The 19,411-nt window shown below is 44.2% G+C and overlaps 1 protein-coding gene across 17 annotated transcripts in view; it reads right to left on the bottom strand.

The window, feature by feature from the left end:
- The window catches only part of nrcama (neuronal cell adhesion molecule a), a 370,822-nt gene that overhangs the window by 97,927 nt on the left and 253,484 nt on the right, over positions 1 to 19,411 (bottom strand). For 12 of the 17 annotated variants that reach the window (XM_052029796.1, XM_052029805.1, XM_052029804.1 and 9 more), the window contains 4 exons: positions 13,382 to 13,541; positions 6,893 to 6,910; positions 5,974 to 6,079; positions 3,744 to 3,940 (listed from right to left, as the gene is read on the bottom strand). In XM_052029796.1, the coding sequence (XP_051885756.1) occupies positions 3,744 to 3,940; positions 5,974 to 6,079; positions 6,893 to 6,910; positions 13,382 to 13,475 (415 nt within the window). In that variant the 5' untranslated portion in view covers positions 13,476 to 13,541. Of the gene's footprint in view, positions 1 to 3,743; positions 3,941 to 5,973; positions 6,080 to 6,892; positions 6,911 to 13,381; positions 13,542 to 15,323; positions 15,404 to 19,411 lie in introns of all 17 variants that reach the window. The other 5 variants (XM_052029803.1, XM_052029807.1, XM_052029809.1 and 2 more) reach the window with 2 other exon arrangements.

The following is a 19,411-nucleotide window of genomic DNA, read 5'->3' as shown; positions in this document are numbered from 1 at the left end:
ATCCCAATGTTGTTAGCAGTGGGATTTATAATACATTGAAATAACCATGGGGTTTACAGTGTATGAAAATATTTTCCCACTAACGTCCATTCACTTCACACAGGCTCAGTATGCTCAAGGTGATGTTCTACTTGCTGAACGAACAATGAAAGTCATTGGTCCAATTTTTCATTGTTAAGTAATTATCAGTTGAGGCATGCTATTGACATCATCGAGCACATGGGATCTGATGGGCAAATGACATCAACATTTGAATGATTCATGACAGGAAGGGCCCAGTCCAACTTCCGAATGGACAGGGCTTCCAACAGCAAATGATATAAGCAGTTTAAAAATACTTTTTATGCATGATTTATGCATTTAAATAAAATGTTTAAATGGGTCCAATTTCTCAGCAATTGAGTCTACTAAATGGGTTCACATCATCGGAATCTCATTCTGGATGTTTGCAGTCACTAGAATATCATTCACTGTCAGTTGTTTAATTAGCTCATCAACTGTTGAACTGTTCCCTTCAACATTTGGCTGTAGAAGTTAAAACAGGAATAAGCCATTCAGCCCCTTGCTCCTGCTTTGCCTTCAGGGTCATGGCTGACCTTTACTTCCCAAGTACTTTGCTGCACCTACATTTGATTCCCTCAATCTCAGTCTTGTATATACCAATGAATGAGCCTCCGTAGTCCTTTTAGTTAGAAAATTTCAAAGATTCACTACTCTTTGGGTGAAGAAATTTCTTTTCATCTCAGTCCCAGATGGCAGACCCCTCATTTTGAGACTGTGACTCCTGGTTCTAGACTCCTCAGTGGGGGAAACATCATCTTCTAATCTATCTTGCTGAGGCCCTTGAACATTTTGTATGTTTTAAAGAAACTACCTCTCATTTTTCTAAACTCCAGACAGCATCAGCTCTATCTGCTTAATTCATCCTTGAACAACAAACCAGCCAAGCCAGGAATCAATCTGCTGAACCTTCGCTGCAGTCCATCCATTGCAAGTGTATCCTTCAATAGATGGGGAGACCAGACCAGTACATATTTTTGCAGATGTGGTCTCACCAGGGCTCTACAGGATTGAAGCAAGAGCAGAGAGTCAGAATCCCAGATCCCTTCTGATAGTGTGAACTGTTCAGAATCTCAGGGACACCACAGTTGAAAGTGTGGCCTCCTCAGGATCACAGGTCTACTCCCCTGCCACCACCAGCATTAATCTGGGACACTATCAGGATCTGTGCCCATATCTTTCTCACCTCTCTCCCCTCCACACTACCTTTCCAAGATCTTGTATTTAATCAATGACACTGTGTGTTGCTCTGCTCAACTTTCCCGTCTTCCACCAGGAACGTCCCTGTGGGTACCTTCAGGCCCAACTCCACATGTGCAAGGGCATGAGAACACTGCCCCATAATCACATGGCAACAGCCTACGTCTGCCACGTGACAATTGGGCACCCTCTCCTTACTTTTCCCCTTTTGCAAGAACCTGGGAAATGGCAATGCCTGAAGGTGGTTGTGGCTGTGAAATTATAAGATAAGATTTCTTTATTAGTCACATGTACATCGGAACACACAGTGATATGCACCTGTTGCGTGGAGTGTTCTGGGGACAGCCCGCAAGTGTCACCACACTTCTGGCACCAACATAGCATGCCCACAGCTTCCTAACCCATATGTCTTTGGAATGTGGGAGGAAATCGGAGCACCCAGAGGAAACCCACGCAGTCACGGGGAGAACGTACAAACTCCTTACAGACGGCGGCCAGAATTGAACCCGGGTCGCTGGTACTGTAAAGTGTTACGCTAACCGCTACACTACCACGCCTATCCTACACTACCATGCCTGCCCTTTAGTATCTCCACCTTGAAGCTTTACGCTGACATTTTTGACTTGCGAATTTTATCGTGAGGGATTATAGTGCTGGCAAAAGATACGCTTCCCTATCTTGGGCTCTGAAGCTTCCCCATGCAGCCGAACACGAAGGAAAGGACTTGTGTTTCCATCGTCCCTTTGTGTCAATGGCTGGAGAGCTTCTTTTAGATTTTGCTGGCACTGTGATTCTTTCAAACTGTGAGCGAAGCATGTAACTTGTTCAAAGCAACACCATACACACAGTTATTAGATACATGAGCAGGCAACCTGGTTTGTATCTTGCAGGAAAACTATTGGACTAGAATCCAGTCTCCTGGAAATAGTGAGAAAGCTTGGCTTCAGCATCTCAACTTCTGCATAAGTTGGTCTCTGAACCACGACTTTTTCTCCCTGACCGGGTAGGATGTACTGGATTCCACTATAAAGTGGAGCCCTGCATAATGTGTGCAAGTCAATATGTTGGAGTTATGGTGGGGTCAATCCTATACTGAGCAATGGTGATCTGTTGTATTCCAATGTACAATGCATGGTGGAACTGAAGAACAAGTTCGCTAGTTATGAAGGTAGTCCTTTAATTTCATTGTCAGCAACAAAAATCTTACAGCTTGGACTCCTCCTTGCCATCCTCTGACAAATTTTGGGCCATAGCAACACCACTTTCTCTGTAACTATAACACTATACGGGCAGGCACGGTAGTGTAGCGGTTAGCACAACACTTTACAGCGCCGGCGACCCGAGTTCAATTCCAGCCGCTGTCTGTAAGGAGTTTGTACGTTCTCCCCGTGTCTGTGTGGGTTTCCTCCGGGTGCTCCGGTTTCCTCCCACATTCCAAAGACATGGGTGAGGAAGTTGTGGGCGTGCTATGTTGGCACCAGAAGCGTGGCGACACTTGTGGGTTGCCCCAGAACACTCAACGCAAAAGATGCATTTCACTGTGTGTTTCGATGTACATGTGACTAATAAAGAAATCTTATATTCTACATTCTGTTTTGTTTTCCTTTTGTATTACTTCAATGTCCTTATGTATGGAACAATCTGTCTGGATGTATGCAGACAACAGCTTTTCACTGTATTTCAGGACATGTGACAATAATAAACCAATTACCAGAGATGGTTTATTTTGCCATCCAGTAGTGGGTGGGTCACCAGTGGAGTCCTCCCTTTGTGGGAGACCTCCCCTTTATATCGGGATCATGGGGTGGAGAGTGTTGCACAGGGTAGTGCCGTACAACAGATTTTTAAGTTCGTTCACAGACAGCCGGGACACCTGCTATTTCTGCAGCCTGGAGGAGTCAGTGTTCTGTGTACAAGTGGACCATGAGAAGTTGCAACCTCTCTTTGAGGATTTGAAGGGACTGCTCCTCAGGTTCTGGTTCCACTTCAGCCCCTCTCTCCTGATCAGAGGAGGGAGAGTCAGTTGGAGGACCTCCTCGTCAGCCCTAGGTGTCCACTCACAGGTCCAGGGAGCAGGCTGTCGAGGGTTCCCCCAGAGACAACTGCCTGTCTCTGCTCTGAGGATTCGTCCAGGCCTGGGTGTCCCTGTGGAGGGAGTACGTGGTGCCCACTGGCTCTCTGGAGGCCTTCTAGGGCTGTAAGGTGCTGCAGGGGCTGGAGTGTGTCTTGGACAAGAGGTGCAATGCTTTAATATGATGTACATTTTGCAAACGATGAATTGAGAACAATGTAAATATTGTAAGCATGTTAATGAACATTTCTTTTTAAAAAGAGATCGTTTTAAGTCAAGAACAGTGACTTTTTAAGTATTGTGGTCGATGCAGTGACTTTCAACTTAGCATCTGCTCCTCAATGACCCTCTGAGGCAAATAAAAACACTTGACATGGCCACGAGTTAAAGATCAGATGATACATTTACTCACTGGACTGCCGGATGACGATCTTGTTGGAGACAGCTGTGCCGCGGTCATTTCTTGCTGTACACTGATACTCCCCTTCATACGCTTCTGCCTTCCCCCCACCCACGATGTCAATCAGCAGAGTCCCGGAGTTGGGCTTCATCATCACTCGAGGGTCTTTGTCAATGTTAAAATGGGTTCCATTGCGTGTCCACGAAAACCTGCATAAAATGTTCCAGAAAACTAATATCAAAAAATGTACTTGTGCCAAAGAAAATTTGCAAGCCAGTGTTATCACATAGTTTGAAGTTTCTTGCTACTGGTCCTCCCCAGATCACAACCACCTGACTTATGTCCAGTCTGTATGTACGAGCGAGTGTTTGGGAGACCAGTGGGATGGATTTGCCAGATGCCGTGGGGCTGCAGGCATCTCATGCTGTGTGGAAACTCAGTTCACGACCATACTTCTGACTTGCAAACTGCTCGGGTTACAAACGGTCCTTGGGAACAGAACACAGTGGGGAGGACCTGTATATATTTATAAAATTAAGAGAATTTTTAACGTCAATCTTGATTTGAGTTGGGAAAATCTCGACTCAAGACACGAAGGGAAGTGCAGAGGAATTTGGTGCAGTGGGGTCAACTACATAGAAGAGAGTTGGGATATTGAGGGACACACAATGGCATCCAGTGAGGAGCTATGAAGGAACAAGTTGACTTGCTCTGTGACTTTCCCAGATCTCTCCTCCCCAATCTGATTGAGCCTCCACTCATACTACATTCTCATGTTCATGTTGCCGCTGTTGTTCACAGAATCTCAGATGGCGACAAGGAGGCGTACAGGAGTGAGGTAGATCGGCTGGTTGAGTGGTGTCGCAACAACAACCTCGCACTCAATGTCAGCAAGACCAAGGAGTTGACTGTGGACTTCAGGAAGGGGAAATCGGGAGAACAGACATTAGTCCTCATTGAGGGGTCAGTGGTGGAAAGGGTGAGCAGCTTCAAGTTCCTGGGAGTCAACATCTCAGAGGATCTATCCTGGGCCCAACACATTGATGCAATCACGAAGAAGGCACAACAGTGGCTCTACTTCCTTAGGAATTTGAGGAAATTTGGTATGTCACCAAAGACACTTACAAATTTCTATAGATGTACGGTAGAGAGCACCCTGACTGGGTTGCATCACTGCCTGGAATGGAGGCTCCAATGTGATCAAAAGAGGCTCCATCACAGGCACAACCTCCCCACCATCGAGGACATCTTCAAGAGGCGGTGCCTCAAGAAGGCGGCATCCAGCATCAAGGACCCTCACCACCCGGGACATGCCCTCTTCATGTTACTACCATCGGGGAGGAGGTACAGGAGCCTGAAGACCCACACTCAATATTTTAGGAACAGCTTCTTCCCCTCTGCCATCAGGTTTCTGAATGGCCCATGAACACTGCCTTGTTATACCTCTTTTGCACTATTTAGTCATTTATATCTAATAGTAATATTTATGTCTTGCACTGTACTGCTGCTGCAAAACAATAAATTTCACAACATATGTCTGTGATAATAAACCTGATTCTGATATTCTCTTACAACATTGAGGCCATTTGTCCCATCGGGTCTATGCCGGCCCTCGATGCTATCCATCAATCCATTTCACCACATTTCTCTCTCCCTCTAATGCCCACGGACAACCTGATTTTCCTGCCACCCACCTCCACGAGGAATAATTTACAGTGACCAATTAATCCATTGGCACATCTTTGGTATTTGTGATGTGGGAGGAAATTGGAACATTTGGGGGAAACCCAAGTGATCACAAGAAGAATGTTGAAACTCCACCCAAACAGCACTGAAGGCAAGGAGCAAACCTGGGTCACTGGAGCTGTGTGCCAGCAGGATTACTGCATCACCCATTTTTTAAAATATGAATTTCAAGAGACTGTTAAGTGACAGGTGGTGCAGCCAGTAGAGTCATTGCCTCGCAGCGCATGAGACCTGGGTTCAATCCTGACCTCCGGTGCTGTCTGCGTGGAATTTGCACACACACTCCCTGTGACCACATGGGCTTCCTCTGACATCCTGAAGACACGTGGGTTGATCAGTTAATTGGCCACTGTAAGTTCCCCCTAGTGTGTCAGTGAGTGGTACACTCTGAGGAGAATTAAATGGTTTAGGGTAGAATTAGTATTAAAACAAAATGGGTGCTTGATGGGCCAAAGTGGGCTATGCTGTATCTCTGTATAACTCTTTGAGTACATACCTGGGAGCTGGCTTCCCTTTGGCCTCACATTGGATCAGGATGTTATCCCTGGGATCTATGATGTAATCCTTTGGAGACTGGTGCGTAATTGTAGGGGGCTGCGGCACTGGATTAGAAAGGATGTGCAAGACCATAAGTAAAGTAACATTCAAACAAACGTGGAAAAATATTGGTTAAGTGAAAACTATTGTTCATGCCAATTTGCTACATCATCAAGCATAGTCATCCAGGCTGCATGCAAATTCTGTCCAAGAGATCTGGAGCCAAGTAGAAGGAGTTCAAAGTTTTTTTAACCTCGGCATACCCCAATTCCTTGAACGTACCTGGGGGCCTTGAGGAAGCCTGACCTTATTGCTCAGACAGCTGTGGGGGTCACCTTTGATCAAGCCCTTCATTGGTTGGGAAAGGCAGGGGGATGCAAAGCGAATTGTGGCTCTGTGTTTGAGGTTTGCATCTACGACTAAATCTTAAACACCCTTCACAATTCTGTGAGGCAGCCAAAGAGTAGATCTTCCTTCCAAAAATCAGTTCATGATTTGGAGATTTCTTTTTTGGTCAAATGATAAACTGTACAGAGAAAATAGAAAACAGCTGGGAACCCAATAGAAGCCATGGTTTTTGTGATCATCACTGTGAGCTGGCCAAATGTTCACAATCCCTTTGGATTTAGCTCCTACCTAGATTCTGGCGAGATGAGGCGAGCTGTGATTGGCTGAACAAGTCCCAGTGGATGACCCGGCGAGATTCAGCAACACAACAAATAAATTGTTGGAACATATGACCACGGCAAATACAAGACCAACTCGTGCACATGCAATGGGTGCAGCACACAGGAGAGAATGTCACAGCAAACAAACACAGCACTTAAAATCAAGAGGGACACACAGTTCAGCTGACATCTTGTGTGCCACAAACTTACGTTCATCCAGAATTTTTGCTTTACTCCCCAGAATCATCAATTGAGAGAGTAAACAAGACAGGATTATGAAGAGAGGGAGAAAAAAAAAACACAGTTTAAGTATGAAGTTTCCACCTCACTCTCACACATACTATACAGCGCATACGGTTGCTTTATGTATGGCCTGGTTCCTATTAAAGTATTAGCTCACACTGACCATCGCTGATGTATTTGGAAGGATTCTTACCATTTTGTAATCTCCTGCCCCAGAATCCAGAATTCACAAATAAAAAGAAACCCAACAAAAGAACCAGAACCTCCTGCAATTAACAGACAAGCTGATGCCACCAAGCATCGAATGGTTTCTCAGAAATTTAGCCTGGAGTTTTGATTGCAGAGCTGTGTTTATTTTAGGGCTAGGTAATGCATAATGCACGTTCCATGAGTGAAATATGATAATGACCATTCCACCACTCCCAAAGTTCGACCTGCTTTTACACCTGGAGACACAATCATGCTTTTACACCTGGAGACACAAGAGACTGCAGATGCTGGAATCTGAAGCAACACACAACAAGCTGGAGGAACTCGGCAGGTCAGGCAGCATCTACCAGGGGGAGGAGGGGGAGGTGGAAATGGACGGTCAATCTCTCAGGTCTCTAAGTCAATCTCTCAACCAGTCCAGGTGAAGGGTCTCAATCCAAAACATCAACTGTCCATTTCCCAACATAGATGCTGTCTGACCCGTTGAGTTCCTCCAGCTTGTTGTGTGATGCTTTTACATCTGATGTGTGCTTATTTTGGAGCTTTTAACTATGCTTTACTGGCTGTGCTTGACTGGGACCCTAAGAATAAGTCCCATTATTTACCTGTCCTGCAGCACAGCCCATTCCCCCCACCTCCCTCTCATGGACCTCACCTCCTGACTCACTGTCTCTGACCCTGCCATCCCTCCAGGTCATAAGCCTCCAATTTTCCCTGTGTCAACACCAACACCCCCCCATTCTTTGACCACCCATCCTGATCATCCTTGGACTGATACTTTCTCCAACTGTTCTGGCTCACAAGTCCCAATCACCTCAGCCCCTGGACCCTCCTGATTGACCCATCCCCAACTCTCCAAATGCTTAGCCCACAAGTTGGTTTGAAGTTTAAGTTTATTTGACACTCACCACAGAAAGCATCCTATCTGGATACATCACGGCTTGGTACGGCAACTGCTCTGCTCGGAATCGCAAGAAACTGCAGAGAGTTGTGGACACAGCGCAGCGCGTTATGGAAACCATCCTCCCCTCCATGGACTCTTGTCTTTACCTCTCACTGCCTTAGTGAAGCAGCCAGCATAATCTAAGAACCCACCCACCCGGGTCATTCTCTCTTCTCTCCTCTTCCATCAGGTAGAAGATACAGGAGCCTGAGAGCACATACCACCAGGCACAAGGACAGCTTCTATCCCACTGTGATAAGACTATTGAATGGTTCCCTTATATGATGAGATGGACTATGACCTCACGATCTACCTTGTTGTGACCTTGCACCTTATTGCACTGCACTTTCTCTGTAGCTGTGACACTTTACTCTGCACAGTTATTGTTTTTACCTGTACTGTACTAACTCAATGTAACTGCACTGTGTAATGAATTGACCTGTACGATCGGTATGCAAGACAAGTTTTTCACCGTATGTTGGTACAAGTGACAATAATAAACCAATACCAATACTTGCCCCACACCCCTCCCTATTGCCCCAGACCACAGCCCTGCACTCTCCCAATCGTCACCTCCAACCACCCAATCAGCTGATTCCTGAAAGTTGCCCCGGCATTGGAGGCTTGCACCCCAGCCTCTCCGCCTTCTTCATCCCCCTCCTGCTGCAATGGCACCCTGAGGTCTAACGTCCACACCCCACTGGGTCCCCACAGGTCTGCACTCTCTCTCCTCACCCGTCCTGGCCTCTATCTTCTGAATAAACCCCACCATCCACCTCCCCCTGAACAAAGCTGAACCCACTTCCTCTGGACTACCCCTGATGGCTCACAAGCAACCCACCCTCCTCTCTTGTGCCAAATACTTCCAGCCCAGGTACAACATGTGATACATAAATAGTGAAACTCCCTCCAGACCGTCCCACCACACACTCTCAGCACAGGGATAGCATAGGTTAGATAAATCTCCCTCCACACTGTCCCATTGGGAATCAGCAGCTACCACAGAGGTTGGAGTTTATCCTGGACCCAGAAAACAACATTTTAATTCAAGGCTTTTGTTCTGTTGATGTTTTAATAAAGTTGCTTTATGGAGAAAAAAAATCATATATTCACAAAACCAGAACCAGGGATAAAGACCAAGAGAAAAAAAAGGAGAAAATTAAATAAATGCACAAACAAACTGGCAAACATTAAAATAAAAGATCAGATACACTGTAAAGCTCCATCCACAGTGACATGTCATACACAGCCAAGTCATGGATCACCAGTAAGACTCCCTCTACACTGTCCCATCACACACTTCCAGGGCATGGGTTAAATACATAGTAAAGCTTCCTCCACACTGTCATGAGGCACGAGTTTGATAAACAATAAAACTCCCGCTACACTGACCCATCACACACATCCAGGACATGGGTTAGATGCAGAGTAAAGATCCCTCTGCACTTGTTGAAAGGCAAATGTAGCACAGATGTAGCAAATTTATCTACACCATTCTGATGTAAAAGATATTTTTCTAAGATCTGTAGCACATTGTTTCAAACAGTCATTGAAATTCTGTCACTTCCTATTTGCCAAAACTCTTCACAGTCCCACTTGCCCTCTTTCCCCCAAACCCAATCCTACTTCTCAGTGGCTGCTCTTTGAGATGACACAGTTTGCTCCTGCCTTAAGTAGCTAAACACAATGGATTCAGGACTAAAGAAATATTGTTCACTTAGTTGCCTTGTAAATAATTAACATCATTCATCAGAAAATTACGCACCATACTCCCACACCTCGGGAAATTGTCTGAACAGCCCTAATGTTAAATGAAGTACAACACAGCAATAAATCCCCCCTCTTTGTAAATGAGGACAAATTGCAGAGCAAATTAACCCTACCAGATTGTTTTGCAGATCAAAGATTTTTACATTTAAACCACAGTTTTTTCCTTCCAATAACCTCCAATAAATTGGCTGCCCATCTTAGTGCTAACTGTGTTTTTGAATACTGATGAATTTCGTTCAAACATTCAGAAGGATAATTCTAGACTCGATACAGTTGCTATAGCACAAAACCACATCTAACTTGACAGTGAATTGTTAATCTTACTCAGGGAGGTCAACAGATTAATCAAATGTAAGATGGAAGGATGTCACACTGATACAGCACAGTTCTCGAAGTAGGGTTGAAGTATGTTAATGAAACGGATGCAGGGAGCCGCCGTCTGCATCTTAATTGTACTGTCTGGTCTACAACAATCTTCCCCATGTTGTAAACTTCTTTACCTACCAATCTGTTTACCTTCAAAAGCCTCAATAACTGGTACATCAGATTACTGGGGTGCCACTACTCTCCTGCTGTCCGCTCCATGCTGTCGGTACAAAGCATTCTGACGTGAATGTCACCGACATGTTATTTTTCATACTGACCAGAAGACCCACTGATCATTCACTAACATGAACATTGCTCTGTCAACATCAGGATGATTGCAAGTTTTGTAGAATAAAGGCACACTTCCAAAACAATATATTTTGGGTTTTGCTAGACAAGGCCATAAGATTCTCTGATGGGGTGGAATGGGTAACATTTGACATTCTGTGAAGTACAATGCAATGCTTTTAATTGTGCTGCAGAATTTCCCAAGGGTTTCAATCAGTGGCAGTTTGGAAAGGTTTGTCCACCCCCATCAATTTACCCTCAGAACGTGGAACAGTACAGCACAGGAACAGGCCCTTCAGCCCAAGATGTTGTGCCGAACGAATTAATCTAATTACACCTAATCCCTTCTGCCTGCACGTGGTCCATATCCCTCTATCCTCTACATATTCACGTGCCTATCTAACCCCTGGCAGCACATTCCGGGCAGCCACCATTCTCTGTGTAAAAAACTTGCCCTGCATATCTCCTTTGAACTTTCCCCCTCTCACCTTAAATGCATGCCCTCTAGTACTAGACATTTCAATCCTGGGGAAAAAGATACCAGCTCATAATTTTATGAACATCTATCAGGTCTCCCCCTCGGCATCTGCTGCTCCACAGAAAACAATCCTAGTTTGTCCAAACTTTCCTCATAGCACACATCCTCTAATCCAGGCAGCATTCTGGCAAACCTCTTCTGCACCCTCTCCATAGCCTCCACATCCTTCCTATAATGGGGCGACCAGAATCGAATGCAATACTCCAGATGCGGCTTAACCAGTTTTATAAAGCTGTTGTTACTTCTTGCTAGCTTGAGACTCGTAGCTGTCCGAAACCGTACCTGAGTATTCAGTTTTAATATGGATACTTGGATGGCAAGTAGCACAGAGCTGCCACCTCATAGCTTCAGTGACCCAGGTTTAATCCTGACCTCTGGTGCTGTCTGTGTGGAGTTTGCATGTTTTCCCTGAGACTGCGTGGGTTCTCCACTCCCCTCCTCCCCCGAGTGTTCCAGTTTCCTCTCACATCCCAAAAACCTTCAGGTCGGTAGATTAATTGGTCACTGTAACTTGCCCTGACGTGTAGGTGGGTGGTAGAACTTGGTGGGGGCAGTTGATGGGAGAGTGAGGGGAATAAAATGCGATTTTGGTGTAAGTGGGTGCTTGATGGTTGGTGCGGACTCGGTAAGCCAGAGGTCCTGCTTCTCTGCTGTGTGACTCTATTCCACCTTGGAGAGTTTAACTGATGGCTCCAAAAATATCACTGCCCAGTATGAGCAGATGTGGCATCTGAATTCAGTGGTTACTATGTGATGATCAGGACTGGAAACCTTAAGGGATTTCTTTCTCCCCCAGCTCCATGACAATTGAATGTTCTTTTAAGATAGTTCAGTGTCAACCACAGATTCAACATGAGATGCTGCTGAGGGGCTTTCCTGTTCAATTTAAAATTACACAATTAGGTCTTCAAACTTTTGCCCACAAGAAGTTGTGGAAAGAGCAAGTTGGTGGTGTAACACACAAAATACTGGAGGAACTCAGCAGGTCAGGCAGCATTTATGGAGGGAAATGAACAGTCGACAGTTTGGGTTGAGACCCTTCATCAGGACTTGAGCATGTTGATGGTGTGTAGTGAGGGCAAGAGGGCAAACAAGAGAACAAACAATCCATTCTTTCAAGAACAGGATTAAAGGATTGATAAGTAAAATTGAGGAGGATAAGAGTTGATAAATTCAATGTTACGTCAGTACAGGGAGAGACAATGAAAGAAAGCAAGAAATAGGGTGAGAGTTTGACTGAAAAACAAAACCAAAACGGTAGTTGAAAGAAAGTACAATGTGACTTTTCAATTAATTTTCCAAAATATTACACAACCTGAAGGGAATTTCTTTGGTACAAGTTTGATTGACAGATACACACGATTATCAAGTAATTGAAGGGTACCCATGCTGATAATGACCAGATTTAACTTTCTGCCGTGAGTTTAATGGTCCAACCACATAGATGCCATGGCCAAGAAAGCTCACCAGCACCTCTACTTCCTCAGGAGGCTAAAGAAATTTGGCATGTCCCTGTTGACCCTCACCAATTTTTCTCGATGCACCATAGAAACCATCCTATCCACATGCATCATGGCTTGATATGACAACTGCTCTGCCTGTGACCACAAGAAACTGCAGAGAGTTGTGGACACAGCTCAGCACATCACAGAAACCAGCCTCCCCTCCATGGACTCTGTCTATACTTCTTGCTGCCTCGGTAAAGCAGCCAACATAATCAAAGACCCCACCTATCCCAGACATTCTCCCGTCTCCCCTCTCCCATTGGGTGGAAGATACAAAAGCCTGAAAGCACACACCACCAGGCTCAAGGACAGCTTATATCCCACTGTTATAAGACCATTGAACGGTTCCCTTGTATGATGTGATGGACTCTTGACCTCACAATCTACTGTGTTATGATCTTGCACCTTATTGCCTACCTGCACTGCACTTTCTCTGTAGCTGTTACACTTTATTCTGCATTCTGTTATTGTTTTACCTTGTACTATCTCGATGCACCATTTAATGAACGGTACGCAAGACAAGTTTTTCACTGTACCTCGGTATATGTGACAATAATAAACCAATTCCAATTCCAAGTAACAGAGCTCCATGAAAACCCCAATGAAGTTCCTTTGCATTTCTAACAGTGGAGCAATGCAAATTGGTCAGCAGCTTGAGTGAGGTTCACAGTCATTGGGCGAACTCCTCCATGTCACAAGCTGTGGGCCAAATTTCGCATTGTGCCACTGTGACACTGCAGCCTTTCTGCTCAGTTTGGCGGCATTATCTGGCCAGGATCACTCTGAGCCACAAAACCCTGGAGGTCTAATTGCAGATGGAGGGGATTTTCACTTACAATCAAGAGGCACTTCCAGTGCGGCAACCAGATGGGTGAGAAGGAGAAGGAGTGCAGTGCTACTGCTTCTTCGACTTGACTTCATCCCTGGCATTTTCCAGACTCAAAGCACAGGACTACTGGAATACAAGTCCCTTTGGACCCTGGAATCTGCAGAAAGCTAAAACAAGAAGGAGAATCAAATTACGATCAGCAACATATTTTGGTTAGCATCATTCTGCAATTGTCACATTAAAATATTATCAATGTCAGAATATATCAGGCAGTGTCCTTGAAGAAAGAAACAGAGATAACTTATGAGGTTAATAACCTTTCAACAAGAACAGAAGAAAATAGGGGCAGGAGTGGGCCACCTGGCCCAGTCATTTAATATGATCGTGGCTGATTTACCCCAGATCTCAACTCCTCCTCTGTGCCAGATCCCCATTTCCTTCAGTCCCCGATCTTTAAAAAAATTATCCACCTCCACCTCCAATACTTCTAATGATCCAGCCTCTGCATTTCTGTGGGGGAGAGAACTCCAGAGATTCGCCACCCTCTGCAAGAAGAAACTCCTGCGTACCTCGGTTTTAAATGACCGGCCCCTCATATTGAAAATATGTCCACTTGCCTGAGATTCTCTGATTAATGAAAAGGTTGCCTTCTGGAATAATTACATCTGTTCTATCATTACATCAACAAGAATAGTGCCTACCTTGCCTCAATTAGTAGAGATCAAACCACTGAACTTTATGTTTAAATATAACAACTTGATTACAAAATCTAAACCACTTCCAGTGCAGCCTTGATAGAATATTGCACTGTTGGAAGTGCCATCTAACAATTGATAAAGTGAGCATGACTCTGGGGTGTGGTAAAGCTTTGCAGCCTGAGGTGAGATGCGGCTGGCAGCCACTCTACACGTACCCAGCTCCCAAACAGAGCAATGTGATATATGTGCAAATAAATTTCATGGGCTTCCCTGAGGGATAAATATGGTAAAGTGCTCCCATTTGTATTCCATGGCATCTTTAACATTTGGCTGAGAGGGCAGTTAAGACTTTAAGCAAAGTCTCAGCTGAAACAAGACACGTCTGACACAAAATCACTTCCTTGGTCGTGCTCCGAAGTCTTGACTCCAATTCCGTGCTCAACTTTCTGGTGTGGGTTCAAACACAGGACCCACTGATTCAGCGATAACTCATCTGCCAACTAAGCAATCGCTGACATGAGCAAAAGAGAATACTAATGCCTCAGACAATTGCGTTTTTCAAACTCAGCAACATCAACGAACCAATATTCCATCTCCTCCACCAAAAAAGATCCAGCATAGATTGGAAAGTCTCAAATTTATTCACTTTTGGATCTGGGCATTTCTATGATATACTGCTCTGTCCACAGTGGTCACCAGTAGTGACAGAGACACAAAATGGTCTCTGTGTGGAAGACCTGAACTATCCCTTGAGAAAGTCCCTGCATTGGAAAGGAAGCTTTTCCTTAAAAGTCAGAAGAAAAATTTATATTGGACCATCTCAATTTATCTAGTTGAGACAAATACTTTTGAAGAGAAAGTTCCTTCCTTCTATTTCAACTAAGAATGGTTAAGGTTAATCACTAGCCCAGTCAGTCTCTGAATCAGAACTGAAAGTTAACAGTTTTTCATTGCATTCCTGAGTCACAACAAGAATTAAAGAAAAACTGAGTCAGAGAATGATCAAAATTGAAAGGGAGTCAGCAGGACAAATTCAAAGGTCAGACCTGTCAGTTATTCCTACAGAGGCAGTAAATGGCAAGAGGTGAGACTGAGCTGGCTAGTGAGTTGGAACTTCAACAAAGTAAAGGCAAAAAACAACAGGAGTGATAAACAAGTCAGTCAGATTGAGCTATTGAGAAGATGGAGAACAAAAAGTAAAATCACATTTGATTTGCATTAGTTTTAAACCTGTGTATTGCTCTTGCAAACCTGTGTGGTACTCCCTTGATCCTCGACTGGACTGTCAGCCTAGATTTCTAGTGTTCGTATCTCTGAAGTGGGACTTGAACCTGAAGTAATTAGAAAATGCAAAGGGGGAATAAACTCCTTTGTTACAACCTTTTCTTACTTGCAAGAGGGATGAGAGGTGATTTATTGGCTGTCAGTGCTGTGTATACAAGGAACAGCTACACTGCCATTAAGCATTCAGGCTTCTGCAGTTCAATGATACAAACCAATGCTCGACATTGAAGATTGCAGCAAAATCAATGGTACAAGGCAGTGGACGCTCACTGTACACTTAATCTGATCAAACCAGTGTGCAATACTGTAAAATCAGAAATTTAGTTCAGAGTTCATCAGTCTGAAAAATTAACATCATCCCTTTTTGACAAAGGGTCTTCAACCTGAAACATTAACTCTATTCTTCTTCCCACAGATGCGGCCTGACCTGCTGAGTATTTCCTGCATTTTCTATTTGCATTTTAGATTTCTGGTGTCTGTAGTTTATTTGACTCTCTCCACAAATGCTGCTGACCACTTTCAGCATTTTATGACAGCAGACACATTACTTGGTTCGTGCTTGACAGGAATTCATTCCATCATCACATCCTGTATTGGCTTAATGGGGCATTGGAGACGTTTCAAATACCTTGCAGGGAATCATTGGTTAATGTCAAACTGGCTCTCAGAGAAGATGGTGGAGTGGGTGAGACATTGGAAGCTGGCTTCGAATGGGGTGACAGACTGGAGAATGGAAGCTTCTACGGCCAGTCTCAGAGCTGGTGTTGTACCTCGACACCATATTTGACTGGACTTGAAGGGACTGCTGTGATGACAGATAGATGTTACATGATGTGACACCCTGGTTTGGTCAGAGTCCTCTTCCCCTTCTCCCACTGCAAGCCAATACCTGCATCAGTCCAGACTGGCTTCAGTGTCGTGGCCTCTGGTTAAATGTAGAAATACATGGTGACTTCACCTCATCAACCACTGCAAAGCAGCTTAATCTCAGCCGTTGCTCGGGAACAGTTCACTGATTTTGGATGGCAAAAGTTTAAAAAAATCCACTTTATCTGAAACAAATCATATTTGCTCCCAAATTGCTTGCAAGGGGACCGGTGGCCGGCTGGTGTGAGGAATAGATAATACGGATTAGTGGGCGAGGAAGTGTCCTGGAGGATCTGTTTGAAGTTGGCTTGCCAATCTTAATGGTCCAAATGTGTGCTTTCTGATAAACTAATCTGAGATCTTGGGAATGCTGAACTGACATGATGGAATATAGAAATATTTTGGTGTCGTCTTCAGAAGAGACAGCACTGCAAAGTGAACGACAGCTCGGAGCTCCCCAAACAGCACACTGGAATGGTGTCATTACCAGACACTGCCAAGCAATCACTTCAAAGCTTCTTAAACCAAGAGCTTAAAGCCACTGTCTTAATCTCCAGCCAGACAAATGGCATTGTACTCTTGATTATACACACATTTTTTCAACGGACATGGTTGGAAGTCTCTTATTTCAGGTTGCATGCAAAGGCTGGAAAATGGTCGACCCTAAATCTGGGTCTATAATTCAGCAAAAATGGGGAAATAAGGTATTTGGACATTAGTGTTGTCTATGCAAGGAACAGCTTACTGCCATTAAGCACTCAGACATCTGCAAGTCAATGACATGAACTGATACCCAGCATTGAAGATCAATGTTACACATGGCACATTCATGTTAGTAACATCAGTATGCAATGCTGTAAAGCAGGAACACCCAAGGATGTGATGTGTTGATGCAAACTTTGAGCCATTTTAGTGTCATACCACACTGCCACAGACATTTCTGTCCTCTTCACTGCTCCCCCACTCTGCACTATAAAACACACTTTTCCAGTTCTGATGACTTTCTCCCTTCACAGATGCTGCCTGACTTGCTGACTATTCCCAACATTCACTGTTTTGCTTTATTTCTAGCAAGAATAATGGCTGTCTTCATGTCTTGATCAATCTATTACTTGAAAGCAATGGCCCCTTTAAAGTAGATAGATTTTTCCACTGTCGGCAACGGGCTGCCAGTGTTATCATGGGCATTGAAAGTCCTGGAAGTCAAACCCGAGTGGTATCATTGCTAAGTGTTGAGAAGAAAATGAGTGGCTCTGTTGTTCAGGGCAAGCCCAAAGTAACCATTAAACCAGCAAGCTCACCCACAAAATGTCTTCAGGCACCACTGGGAAGTATTACCAACACAGTACCGAGAACTTGCCAGAAGCTTCACCCCGATACAATTCAAAGGCTGTAGGTTGTCAGAGGTGCCCACCAACCATTTGCTAACTAGTTTGACATAAGAGGCCATTCACCCCATTGAGTTTCTGCCAACTCTCGGAGAAATCCCATCAATCCTATTCTCCACCAACAACTTTCTCAAATGCCTGTTAAGTCCCCTTGGACTCTTCCACCATTCACCCACCCCAGGAGCAAATCAACTAGGTAGTCAGCACTTCCTTAGGATGGGATGAAACTGGAGCAGCCAGGGGAAACCCACACGGTCACAGGGGTAATGTGCAAACTCCACACAGACAGCACCAGAGTTTATTCACGCTGCTGTTAATGTGAGTGAGCAAGATGATCTTCTCAGTGAGCTTGGCAGCCTGACATCATGGCAAATCCTGTGCCATTTCCCAATTAAGATTAAGATATCTTTCTTAGTCACATGTACATCAAAACACAGAGTGAAATGCATCTTTTTGCGTAGAGTGTTCTGGGGGCAGCCCACAAGTGTCACCACTCTTCTGGTGCCAACATAGCATGCCCACAACTTCCTAACCCGTACGTCTTTGGAATGTGGGAGGAAACCAGAGCACCCGGAGGAAACCCACGCAGACATGGGGAGAACGTACAAACTTTTTACAGACAGCAGCCAGAATTGAACCTGGGTCGCTCGCGCTGTAATAGCGTTGCGCTAACCATTACACTACCGTGCCTGCCCATATTGGTGGGCAATAGAAGATCACTTGCACACTGATGATGGCACCTCCCCACAACTGCCTGTTCTTTAATGTCACAGGCAGGTCCCGACATCTGAGCTCCACTGATAAAGGTATATGGGAATAAAAATCTGCCAGGGTTAATCAAGATAGGAGTTTACTTCATTGATTTCTTGGAAACAGAAGACCAAAGCAACATGAAGCAAGCCAAAACAGTTGACAAATAAAAACATATCCCATTGGAGCCGACACTGGACAGGAAATGTATGCAATTCAGGTTTTTAAATAGAACACGCCTTTTATCTTTTTATTTCCTTTGTTTTTCAGACACATCTAATTATTTTGCAATATTCTGACACATTTGTATAAATTTTGGCACTGCTTTGTGTGGTACAGAATAAAGCAAGAATTCAGTGTCAATGTAGTGTTCAAAATGATCTTCTGGCATTAACAATGATAGACTAACCTGGAAGGACATTAAATTTATCCTACCTGTGTTTTTGCACCATTTAAAAAACAAAAACAACAAAAGATAAATTAACTACTTTACCATTTTACAATCTGAAAGCAGAGAATTGTTTTGCTCATGTCTTGGCCTGTGATTTCCATGTGCAAAAGTCTCATGAGAGGTAGTGAGATTCAGTGTGAAATGGTGAGATTTGGTGGGGCAATCAGGGGGAGATTTGAACAGACGGAGTCAGAAAATCAATGAAGTAATTATGTTGAACTATTGCTGTTACTCCGAATACCTGATTTGCTTTAATTTTACTCACACGTCATGCAGTCCATTATGAAACTGCATTGCGAAGGGCAGCCTTTGTAAATAACTTACAAAACTGTAATTGCATCGAAGTAAACTATAACTGTAGGAACATAATTGAAAGTCTGAGAGATATAATGATGGAATATTGAGCAGAAACCAGTGTTTGTTGTTCAGTATGAGTGCTGATGATGTTCTGGCTTGACAACATTATTACAGTAATAGACTCATCAACTAATATTTCTCTCCCTATCCCAACAATTCTTCACAGGTGAACAAGACAAAGACCAGTGAATGCCCCCGAGTTGCTGGCTTCCCTGCCAATGAATCTTAAACACAGAATGCAA

This window comes from Pristis pectinata, chromosome 15 (genome assembly GCF_009764475.1).
Source record: "Pristis pectinata isolate sPriPec2 chromosome 15, sPriPec2.1.pri, whole genome shotgun sequence".
Classification (NCBI taxonomy): Eukaryota; Metazoa; Chordata; class Chondrichthyes; order Rhinopristiformes; family Pristidae; genus Pristis; species Pristis pectinata.
Note: the sequence above shows the minus strand (reverse complement) of the source record. Positions and strands in the feature narration are given on the sequence as shown.